General features: G+C 38.0%; 1 protein-coding gene across 18 annotated transcripts in view; it reads right to left on the bottom strand.

The window, feature by feature from the left end:
- The window catches only part of LOC122826410 (thyrotropin-releasing hormone-degrading ectoenzyme-like), a 185,169-nt gene that overhangs the window by 82,648 nt on the left and 89,865 nt on the right, over nucleotides 1–12,656 (bottom strand). For all 18 annotated transcript variants that reach the window (XR_006369785.1, XR_006369786.1, XR_006369784.1 and 15 more), the window contains exons 6-8: nucleotides 6,243–6,356; nucleotides 1,410–1,547; nucleotides 891–956 (exon numbers count right to left, since the gene is read on the bottom strand). Coding sequence is in view for 13 of the 18 variants with exons in the window: in XM_044108221.1 (XP_043964156.1) it covers nucleotides 891–956; nucleotides 1,410–1,547; nucleotides 6,243–6,356 (318 nt within the window). In the remaining 5 variants the exon portion in view is untranslated. The remainder of the gene's footprint in view (nucleotides 1–890; nucleotides 957–1,409; nucleotides 1,548–6,242; nucleotides 6,357–12,656) is intronic.

Below are 12,656 nucleotides of genomic sequence, written 5' to 3'. Positions count from 1 at the left end.
GAAGATATTTGAATTATTCTATTTTCATGCAGAAAGACAAAAACAAAGAAAGAAGTGTTTGCAGTGTTATTTGGGAGGAAATACGAATAATCAAAGCATACAGAGTCTTTGCTTTGGTCTTTAAGAAATGAGTTTTCATGGATGCAGAGAGAGAAGCAGGAAGTTCAAACCATGTGTGATGATTGTGATCCCCTACTCCAGCATCTCCAACCAAACAACCAGACAGATTCAAAGTGGAGCAGCTAAAGAAGCAAACAAGCAAACTACTTTTTACTTCAGTTGAGCAGAAGCATGTGGAGCCGTGCTGCTCTGACTTGAGGACATTTCTTTGGTCCTCTGTGTGAAACTAATTCAGAAACAAACTGATTGTCTCCAAACGTCTGCAGTTTATTTTACCTGACTAATTTTTAATTTGTGTCTGAATAAATGAGTTAACCACAAGGTATCAGACCAGAGCCGGCTGTAATGTGTCATAAAAAATATGAATTTTAATTCAGAAGGTCATTCCTCAGATTTCTGGGAATCAGTGGAAGCAGAGGAAAATAATTTTACACAGGAAAACCTGATGGAAAGTTTGGACCAAACTCAGTGAAGCTTCGACTTACAGACTAAAACACAACATGTCCTCCTTCAATCGGCTTAAGCTGCTTTCAAAAAGGAGAAACACGTAAAAGTGCTTTAACTCAAACCAAAGTGCTTTTCACACGGAGACAAACTGCCTCCGCAGCTGAACCCTACAATTACCATAAGCTCTTAACGATAAGAGTTTCTAAAATATGGCTTCCTGCTCAGATCGACTGTCTGAAACCTTCAGCTTCACTCGGTGACAAATCTCTTCAAACTGGCTGTCGGTTCAAACGTTAAGCCTCCAGAAAGAAACCTGCACTCACATTGAGTCCCTTCTGGAACAGCGGCTGCCCCATCACGTTCGCCAGCATCCGGATCAGCGCCGCCCCCTGCAGACAGAACACAGGAACAGCAGGGAGAGGAAACATTCACTCATCAGATCATCAAGGATGTAGAGGACGAGAGTTAGCTTAGCATTCACACCTCACCAACCGGACTGAACTTTCCAGACAAGCGGACTGGAGTTGGATTAAACGGGTTTGGTGTGAAAACCTTCACACCAAGTTCTGCTTCATTTGGTTTTGGTTTTAACGTTTGACATTCAACACGTCCAGAATCTAAACTAAATAAAAAACCTGCTTCTGGTTTTATTGAGGCCAGTTCCAATCAAACCAGCGTCCAGATGTAACGGCTGGTTTGACTCTCGGCCCAAACGGTTCCACTCAACCAGAACTTCTTGGTTTTGAGGGAAACTCACTGATCTGATGAGAAGCTAATGCATTTTGATGTTGGGTTTGAAAAAACGATAAAGTTCTGCAGAAAGGTTGGAACGGCTCGTCTACCTTCTTGTAGGCGATCCAGTCGAAGACGCGGTCGATGTCGGCCGCCTGCTCCACTTCCTGAGAGATGGGATGGGAGGAGCCGAGTCCGTCCAGCAGCATCACCTCGTGGAGAACGTCAGTCAGGAACCGCTGCTTCTCCTGGGAACACAGCGGAGAACCGAACAGTCCAGACGTTTGAAGGTTTCTACTGGGAAGGACCGACTGGACCGACTGGACCGACCGGAGGCGCCGACCGACTGGACCGACTGGACCGGCCGGAGGCGCCGACCGTCGTCCTCCACCAAACCAAACCAATCAACCGAATTGAACCATCCAAACTGACCCAAAGCTAAACTAACAGCTTATTTAAAGTTTGCTGTGTAACTTTTATTTATCACTGTTTAATCTGTTCAATCTCTCCTGCCCACTTCAGTTTGAAATGGTCTAGTCAAAGTAAACCCAGGAGCATCCAAAACATCTTAGAACAAATATGAGATAATTTGGGTAAATTTTCAACGTTAGGAGGAAATAATTCTTCATCATTGGCTGATTTTTAATTCACTTTTGCTCATTGGCTCCTGGCAGAGGTCAGAGGTCAGAGGTCGTCCTCTATTGAATTAATTTTATTGAAAAGTGATGAGACTAATCTGATGAGTGGCTCAATTAAAGTAACAAGTTCAGATTTTAAATGAAAAACTTTAATTGGATTTGAAGCTTTTCTTTGATTTTTATATTAACAGAAATCAATAAATTCTTATTCATGTAACCAATTTATCTGGAAATTAAAGTTTAATTTGGTGATTAGGAGTTAATCTTTTATTATCCATTTGTTTTGTTGCGACTTCTAAAGTTTAATACGTTTAATTTAAAGTGTTTTATTTGATCTTTTATTTTCTGTTTCCACCCAAAGTTTAAATGATATTTTAATCTTTTATTTTCTGCCAGTTCTCATTTTCTTTCTTCATGTTTGAACTGATTTCCACCAACATGTGCAGCTTTTTACCCCTGGGATCAGGCTAAACCGCGGCGGCTCTGTCTAATGCATGGATTACAGTGTTTACTCAGGTTTAATATTGTGTGAAGAAATGCTGATGCGTGCAGTTTTAGATCGTGAGGAAGATGAAGATGAAGATGAAGAGAGGATCAGCAGCATCGACAGGAATGAGTCTAATTCCTGGTTTAGGATGGATCTGTGTAATTCCTGAACGACGTGACTTTAATCTGAACTCATGTTTAAATCAAACCAGAGGTTCTCATTTCATTTCTTCACTTATTTACGTTTTTATTTTCTCCTGACTGAAAATATACATCTAATAAAATCTGAAAAAGGACAGAGAATACATTTAAATAAGAATATCCTTCTTTCTTTCTATTCCTTTTATGTTGATGTTGGACTATTTTGATTATTAGATGCAACAAAAGAAACTTCACTGAACCAACAATTCAGTTTCAAAGCAGCAGGAAAATAAAAACTCCAGCAGATTTTTTTGTTTTGTGACTCAAACCTGATAAAATCATCCGACTGTTTCTCTGCTGAACGTTTCCTGAAACCATCCGGCTTCAGTCACTTCGTCCTTTTACCATTTCTGGGTAAATCGCTCTTTAAATCAGGGTTTCTATAAACTTTCCTACAAAGTAAATTTGATGTTTCCCTCTAATAGTCGGTTGCCATGGTTATTCTGTGAATCAAAGCCTGTGTTTTTCCAGAAGCTTTGATTTGAGCAGAAACCAACTGTGTTTGTCTGAGAGATAAATTAATTTCAATGAATCCTTTCAGGACCAAAGGGACAGTCGGATCTGACTAATTCCTGGATTTTCTAGATGTTTAAACAGGAGATGGATTTGATTATTGCCTCCGTTATGAACATCGGCACAAACACACACTGGACGGCTTCCACCACAAATCACACAATTAGTTCATCAGTTAATTTACACATTGGGACGAAACTGGAGCGACTGGGAGGAACAGAGCAAATGAGACATCAGCTCTGATTAACTGGGACTTTATATCACCTGGAGAGGAGAAAACAGGAGTTCAGCTGCTTCATAATGACCAGATGGACCCAAACCGAGCCAGAGCACCGACAGACACCGGGTCGGCGCTGCGTTCAGGAGCAGCTGGTGAACTTTAAACCGTCTGCTGATCCTCCATCACTTCCAGAGCGTCACTCCTCCTCTCCACCTGTCCTCCACCTCTTACTCCTCCTCTCCACCTGTCCTCCTCCTCCTCTTCCTCCTCTCCTCCTCCTCCAACGCCGAGCCGATCAAACTCGTTAGGGTAGCAGATCGCTCCCCGGTCGCCCAGCAACACTTTAATTATCAGAGCTGGAGGTGTGGCTTCACCAGCAGGGGAGCAGTTCAGACATTTTCCACAGACGATCTGACACGTTCAGAGAAAAATCTCATCTTTTCAATCTCTTGAATTCAGGACACTTTGGAAAATCTTCATGAAGTTACACCCTAAACATCCATCGTTTATGGACTTCCACGAGGTTCTGGACTTGCTCCAGTTTTATTGTAGCTTTTGTTGAAATGGCTAAATGAACTCTCACTTCCTCTTGGTGAAACCTGTTCATTGTATCTGTGTATGAACTATTTTACGCTGCTGTTTGTCACGTCCCTGGTTTCGTCCAGCGGGTGCAACAATCCCCAGTAAACTCAAATCTTAAACTCAAATCTTCCTCTACAGATTTATAAAAGAGGACTTCCAGGAAAATCATCTCCAGTTTCTGACGACGCAAAGAAATCCAGTTTATTCCATCAATCTGAGCAGAAAGTCGTCTGAAATTATTAGAATTAAACTGAGAACAAAATTCCCACAAGTCTGAACCTGAATGCAGAGTGGAGTCGTGGCTTTGAGACCAACAACAAGGAAATATGTGGACAGTCTTTACCAACATGTGACAGAAAGACAAGATGGCTGCTATCGACTTGTTAGCATGATGATGTGAACAAGCTGCTCTGATATAATTCACTACTTAGTGAACAGGAAGAGTGAGCAACATGGAGGAGCTTCACTGAAATCTACATGTTTAAATTCATAAAGGACAAGAAAAGATGTCAAAAACAGAAATGTATCTAAACTTAATGTTTTATATTTTATTGTTTTAGATACATTATGTAGTAAACATCTTGTTGTATTATTTTAAATGATTATCGTTTAATTTTCTTAGATAGTTCTTAAATATACTGTTTAAAAAAACCATGTAGGAAAAATAAATGAACTTGTGACACAAACAGTTTGTCTGTTAATGAATTTCTATCAAATAAACCTGATAAATACATAAATAAACAAACACAAACTCTGCGTGTGAATAACCAGGTTCTGGTGACGGGCAGAGTGAGTCCATGCAGTAATGAACAGGTAGGCTACATCTCTCTAAGCTAGCACTTAAAAGCTACATGAGCTAAGCTAATTCTGCTAGCTTGGCGGTAAGTAATACAGTAAATATCACTGATAAATATCACTGATAAATATCACTGATATTGGTTTTATACAGAGGAGGGTAGCAGCAGCAGCGGCGGCAGCAGCAGCGGCTGCAGCAACAGGCCGTGTGCCTGCAGCTGATGAACCTCCTCAGTCCAGTCAGCAGTGGAGGTGAATAACGCCAGACTTCAGCAGAAACAAAGGAGTCCGTTTGCTGTACCTTAAAGTTCTGCAGAGCTCAGAGCTGAAGACGTTTCTAACCAGATCCGCCTCATCTGGAGCAAATCTGACGAGGAATTATATTCTAATTTAGCCGGATTTCATCCCATTATTCTCTGCATATTTGTTTGGCAACGTGAGCGAAATAACAGAGCAGAACCGCTGCAGATGAATATTATCTGCTGAGCAGCAGGAAACAGATATTGATCCACAGAGCTTCACCTTGTAACTTCAGCCTTAAATTATGTCACATTTTACACAGAAAAGGACGAGAAGAAACAGCAGGAGGCCGAGTTTTCTCTGCAGGGGGAGGAATCATGTTTATTCACCCAGAGGATCCAGACATCCTCAAAGAGAAAAGCTGGACGGTTTGGTTTCACTCCTCCAATTAGAAATGTTAAAACATTATTGATTATTTGTTAATATTTTAACTTTATAAAAATGATAAAAAACTGTGATACTTGAGGATAAATGTAAGTATTTAAGCTGAAACTCTTAGTTTATTAAATTATTTTTAGTTGATATGTAGCAATAAAAAAACATACAGAGTGAAATTTATAAAATTGTACTAAAAATTGTTGAACTTTTAAACAAATTTGATTTTTAAAATTTGTTGTAAAATGTACTTTTAAGTAAAAAATGTAAATATTTTAAAATATTATTTAAATATTCAGTTTCAGAAACTATCAAACTGTTCTGGTCTTTGTCGACTCTCAGAAACATAAAGAACATCAAATTGATAGAAATGTAATATTAAAACATTTTTACTTTTTTTAAATATTTGAGATATTTTTTCAGTTTCACAAAGTAAAAACAGTTTTAAATATTTCTGATCAAACTTTTATAATTTCATAATGTTGACATGAGGTTTTGATTATTTTGTTTTATGTAAAATTCATAAAAAAGTTTTTTTTAAAGGTTGGCCGAGGTTTAAAAATTCACAAAACAAATAAAAATTAGAAAAATATTCCAAACATTTCTAAAAAATTAAATGCTACATTTGGAAATTTGAATCTAGGATTTAACAGAAGTTTATGATCTTTAAGTTAGACAAATAAATAAATAAATGTTTTATTCCATAAAAAGAGTTAAGTTTTTATTTAAACTGTAGCTCACTGATTGAAAAGAAGATAAATTGTAGTTTAAGTTTTACAGAAAGTTAAATTCTAGCTGTGAAGATCCAGACTGGAGAGTTTTACTCCACTCACCATGTTCCACTTTGGGAAGAGGAAATCTGTGCCGACGTACTCGAAGAAATGCGCGAAGCCTTCCTTTAGCCAGACGTCCTCCCACCACACCGGCGTCACCAGATCACCAAACCACTGAAACAAAACAAGAGACGGATTCCAATCATTTCCTTTTCCATGAACTCCTGAAGGGAGTTAAACTTTTATCAACACACTGAAATCTCATCTGGCGCAGCAGTAAACATGTTTACTAGCTAATAACACTGACATAATGCTAACGGCTATGCTACCTACTAAAACTGCTGTTAATACACCAATATACGTGTTAGATAGATGTTAGCCTTTACTAAAAAACAGCTAATAAACAATTAGCATGCTACACCTAGACTCAGCTAACAATTGCATGTTAGCATGCTAACATAAGTTAGCATGGTATATCAATCAAGATGAGGGCAGTTTTATCATAACTCCAGCTAAAAGTTACATTAGCATACATTAGAGGCTAATTATGGCTAAAGCTAACATTACCTTAGTCAATATTTAAGCTAGCTTTAACAATTTACATAAAATCTACCGAATGGATTTTGATAGTTCTGTTGACACTGTGTTGCTAAAACTTTGGATTAATAAAACCACAAACAAAGTTTTCTCCAATTAAATGTTTGAAAGTTTGTTTTTAAATCAGTTTGTTGACTGTTAATAAAAAAATTAATAGGAATATTTCAAACACCTTTTAGAAATTTCAAACCACAAATTTTAACATATGCAGATAAAATTCAACAAATTCTCATCTTTTAAAACCTTCACATGTCCTCTGGTATTTAAATTATACTTTAATTTATTGCTCTTTTCAATCATTTATTGTGTAGAAATACAATAAATGATTGAAATACATTCCACTATAACTAGTTTAAAATAATTTATTACTTAAACATTCAGCATTTAAAGGTAAGTTACCTGCTGTGACATTTAAACAAACTGCATTATAAAAACATCTTATATTTTTTGTAAATAGTGTTATAAATATTTGGTTTTAGACGTTGAATAATGAGTAAAAATTGCAGATTTCTAACAGAGTGAAACCTTTTGGGTCCCTTTCTACACAGAAACTGATTTTTAACTTGATGAAAAGTCACAGACTGATTTTTTTATTTTATGAGGTTAAATCTTCACTTTTGTTTTTAAATTTCTCCACACTAAAAGTAAAACGATGAACAGATTTTACTGATTAGATTTTACTCTTATTGCTCCTTTTGCACAGACAGTGAAACTTTTCATATTTCTTTTATGAACACCCAAAACTCAGCAGTTCAAGAAATAGATTACATGATGTGAGTGTAAGCAGAACAGAGCGCTTTGTACAATATTAATGGAAAGTTTAGTGGAAGTAAAAAAGTGTGGTAGGAAAACCAGAGCATGGAGCAAACAGGGTAGATCTTTACTTTGATTTGACATTATTTCATTTCTTTCTTGTTGTTTTGAGTCTAAACTGAGTTTTTCTGTTTTCACACCAAACAGAGGAAATTATGGAGTTTTACACTGTAAAAACACTCAATCTTACAGAGTATTTAAACATCTTAGGACACCGGAAATAAGAAAAACCCTTAACTTACTAGTAACTTCTGAGCAAGATATAGGAGCTTGATTTAAGGTTTATTAAAATGTTCCAGTTCCTCTGGTGGATTATAGTTACAAGTTAAAAACTGGAACTTTTCCAGAAATATTGATTTAAAATCTTATTTCTTGCTGAAAAGTTACTTATGAACCATTTTTGTTTTATTTCACGTCTAATCAGACGTTTGTACTGGAAACCAGAGTGAAAATATTTTCTAAGATTGTGTTTGTTTAGCAGTGAAAGTCCTTCAGTGAGAAGCATTTTTCAAACAAACACTTGAAAACCAGGAGTAATTTTTAGCTTTCTGCCGACCTGCTCAGATTCTCTGAGTCGCGTTGGAGCAACGAGGTGAAGAGTAATAAAAAGATAAAGCTGAACTCTGCAGTATATTTCTCCTTTTCCTGTCTGAATCTGAATGTTAACGTCCACAGAAAACGGAAAACAAACCTCTGACTCGACTGCGACCCACATTAAACCTTCAGTTCGGGTTTCTGTCAGAATCCCACTGAACAAGAGAAAACCTGTTGGCATAGTTTTGTCTGGAGGTGAAACAGATTCAGTCTGCAGCCTCAGATGGTGGATCTGAAGGAGGAAACCAGACGCTTCCTGTTTCCATGATCAATGTTTACGCAGAAAAACCAAAACTCACTCTTTATTCCTCTTTTTGTCAAGTTTGTTTTCATTTTCTTACATTTTGCAACAATTTATGTTTTTCTTCTGAGTATATTTATCATCTAAAATTCAGATTCTTGTTTCTGCGTCTCATTTTTCACTTCAACGTGTCTGCAGGTGATGATCCATGCAGTTCAGTGATGCATTGAGCGTCAGACTAATGCAAAACGGTAACGGCAAAACATGAGAAAGCACAGGCTTTTCTCTGCAACTAAATATAATTTAAGTTTTACGAAGAAAAAATACAAATAAGGAAGAAGAAAAGCAGAAACGGCTCGGTGGAAACGTTACAGGACAAGATTCATTAAACTGAAGAGAAACTCAAAATGAAACAAAAACAAAAACAGAAACAAATCAAAACGTCGTCAGAAACTTTCCTCATTTCTGTTAATAAACCACAACAGGATCAAGTTTCTGCTTTAATACGCAGAACAGACGCATCAAACTGGTTAACAGAAAAACCTGGAGATGCACTGGTTTCAACTTCATGTTTTTATTTCTACCAATTTGACTGAAACCAGAAGATTTCAGATTTTACTTCAGTTAAAATATAAAATAAATCCAACACTGGGTTATTAATGTTTTATTATCTGCTCTTAATAAAATGTTCTGCATTAAAAATGACTTTGGGCTGAATCAAAGGTTTTGCACATTGGACAAAATAAACCAAACTAAAATTAAAATATTAAAAGATTTTTTACCTTTTCCATAAATACAAGCATGAAATATTTTAAATATTCTTATTTTCTGTTGTGGCTCCAACACTTAAAAGCAGCTTCACTTTATTAAAGATCCTCTTACATTTTTTTATTTGTCTATTTTCAGCAGTAAAGAGCAGCTTTAACTTTAGCCAATTTAAATAAATCCATCAAGAATCTAAAATAAAAAATAGCAGATATTATTTATCTTAAAATTAAGTGTAAAAAGTGTGATTAATAAAAGTGTAAATTATTTTATAAACACTAAAACCTTCATAATTCAAATTAGTCGTTTGTTATTCTTGGTTGCCGTGGAAACGCCTCATTCAAACGATTTAAAGTGTCGTTCTCCCTTGTTGCTTCCAAGTCTCTGCAGTTACTGTGGGAGTAAAGACTTTAATTAGGCCAAATTAGTTTAACTTCCTTCAGTGGCAAACTGAGTCAAACCCCCAACGATTAAAACGCCCACAAATACAAAACAGGAAATGTATGGAACTCCATTCATGTAAAAATCTGAATAAAGAGACTCTCGTCATTCTAAGTATTTATAGCTTCGTTAATTAAATGTCCTTCAATAACTTATTAAATTAATAAATATCAGACGTTGTTTTTGTTAGAAATCTCAACATCCTGTAAACGTCTCATTTTAAAACAATCAGCAGCACAAGAAAAGTGGGATTATATTCCTGTAACCTGTGGATTATTAATAATAATATTGATCTGGACTTGAAACATTTTCTATTTTTTATTAAAATGATTAGAAAACTAATTATTTGACCATTTTTGGGTGAAATCATAACTATATAAAAATGTTCTTTGACTGAAACCAGTCCGGTGTTCTGCTGAGTCAGAACCCACAGAATCTGAAATGTTCAGGATTAAAACGTTCCACCAGAACCGGAGTCATTCAGGAAGTTTTACTTCCTGTTGGTGCTGAACAAACCGCGGCCGCGGCGGCGGCGCTGATCTGCTGAATGTTTGAGTTTCGTTTCACTTTTCATCAACTGGTCGCCGACGCTCCAAGTGGGTCAGTAAGTTTTCGGTTTGCTCGAGCTTCCAGACAAACAGAGAACACAATTAATTTTACTCTGGGGAGGTTTTTAGCTTCGCGGTGACAGAAATAAAATCTGCTGTTGCTTCTTTCTGGTAATTAAAAATGACAAACGACTCGGCCGTCTTGATTGGCTGCTGGGTTTCGCTCTCCCAGGCTGAGCCTCATTAAAACATGAAAACGCCTCCAGCGGGTCGGACGGTTCTGCTGAGCAGGTTGACGGAGGCTGCTGCCGCGGGGAGCGTGTTGTCATGGATGCAGTGGTGCATTGTGGGTGGGGGTTCACGAGCCGCAGAAACATGATGAGTTGGTGGAAAAAGGCAAAGAAAAATGTTTCCAGCAAACAACTCGACAACTCTGTTCAATATTCAGCTGTTTTCTTCTGTTCAACCTGATTATTAGAGATTATAGATAATAAAAACCCAAAATTAGAACCTCAGGAAACTACAACATCACATAAGAGCAAAGAAAAAGTAATTATTACCACATTTCCTTCACTTTGACGTCATTAGAAAGATTAGAGAATCTGTAAATAACTCCAAATATAAAATGTTTTTGGTTGCTGCCTTAAAACATAAATATATATACACTCCTGATCAAAATCTTAAGACCAGCCAAAAAATTGCAAGAATTTGCATTTTGCAACATTGAATCTTAAGAAGGTTCTAAGTAGAGCTTCACAATGTTAAAAGGACAAATCAGTGCAAGAGACAAGAACATTTGAGCAGGGAATTGTCTGAAAACTGCATTTACACTCAAACATATACATATATACATATATATATATATATATATATATATATACATATATATATATATGTATATATGTGTATATATATATACATATATATATGTACATATATACATATATATATATATATGTATATACATATATATATACATATATATATATACATAAAAATAAAAAATTCCCTTCTCACCCACCGCGGGTGGTGATTCTTCTTCCTCTTAGCTCGGGTCCTCTACCAGAGGCCTGGGAGCTTGAGGGTTCTGCGCAGTATCTTGGCTGTGCCTAGGACTGCACATTTCTGGACTGAGATGTCTGATGTTGTTCCTGGGATCTGTTGTAGCCACTGTTCCAGTTTGGGGGTGACTGCCCCGAGGGTCCCGATGACCACAGGCACCACTGTGGTCTTCACCTTCCAGGCCCTCTCCAGTTCCTCCCTTAGGCCCTGGTATTTCTCTAGTTTTTCATGCTCCTTTTTCCTGATGTTGCAGTCACTTGGTATTGCCACATCCACCACAACGGCTTTCCTCTGTTGTTTATCCACCACGACTATGTCTGGTTGGTTCGCCCTCACCATTTTGTCTGTCTGGATCTGGAAGTCCCACAGGATCTTAGCTCGGTCATTCTCCACTACCTTCGGGGGTGTTTCCCACTTTGATCTTGGGGGTTCCAGTCCATATTCTGCACAGATGTTTCTGTACACTATGCCTGCCACTTGGTTGTGTCGTTCCATGTACTCTTTCCCTGCCAGTACCTTGCACCCTGCTGTTATGTGTTGGACTGTCTCAGGGGCCTCCTTGCACAACCTACACCTTGGGTCTTGTCTGGTGTGGTAGATCTGGGCCTCAATTGCTCTGGTGTTTAGGGCCTGTTCCTGGGCGGCCATGATGAGGGCCTCTGTGCTGTCCTTCAGTCCAGCTTTTTCCAGCCATTGGTAGGACTTTCTGATGTCAGCCACTTGATTGTTGCGGTGGTACATCCCATGCAGGGGCTTGTCCTCCCATGATGGTTCCTCCGGCACCTCAGCTTCTGTTCCCCATTGTTTGAGACATTCACTGAGCACATTGTCTGTTGAGGCTTTGTCCCTGATGTATCTATGGATCTTGGATGTCTCGTCTTGGATAGTGGTTCTCACACTCACTAGTCCTCTGCTTCCTTCTTTGCGGTTCGTGTAGAGTCTCAGGGTGCTGGATTTGGGGTGGAACCCTCCATGCATTGTTAGTAGTTTCCGGGTCTTAACATCTGTGGCCTGTATCTCCTCCTTTGGCCAGCTAATTATTCCTGCAGGGTATCTGATTACTGGTAGGGCATAGCTGTTTATTGCACGGATCTTGTTCTTGCCATTGAGCTGGCTTCTCAGGACTTGTCTTATTCGTTGGAGGTATTTGGTTGTGGCTCTTTTTCTTGTGATCTCATCAAGGTTGCCATTTGCTTGTGATATTCCCAGGTATTTGTAACCTTCCTCTATGTCTGCTATTGTTCCTTCTGGGAGTGAGATCCCTTCTGTGCGGATGACCTTCCCTCTCTTTGTAACCATCCGACCACACTTCTCTAGTCCGAATGACATCCCAATGTCCGTGCTGTATATCCTGGTGGTGTGGATCAGTGAGTCTATGTCTCGCTCGCTCTTGGCATACAGCTTGATGTCATC

Source organism: Gambusia affinis, linkage group LG23 (assembly GCF_019740435.1).
Source record: "Gambusia affinis linkage group LG23, SWU_Gaff_1.0, whole genome shotgun sequence".
Taxonomy (NCBI): Eukaryota; Metazoa; Chordata; class Actinopteri; order Cyprinodontiformes; family Poeciliidae; genus Gambusia; species Gambusia affinis.
Note: the sequence above shows the minus strand (reverse complement) of the source record. Positions and strands in the feature narration are given on the sequence as shown.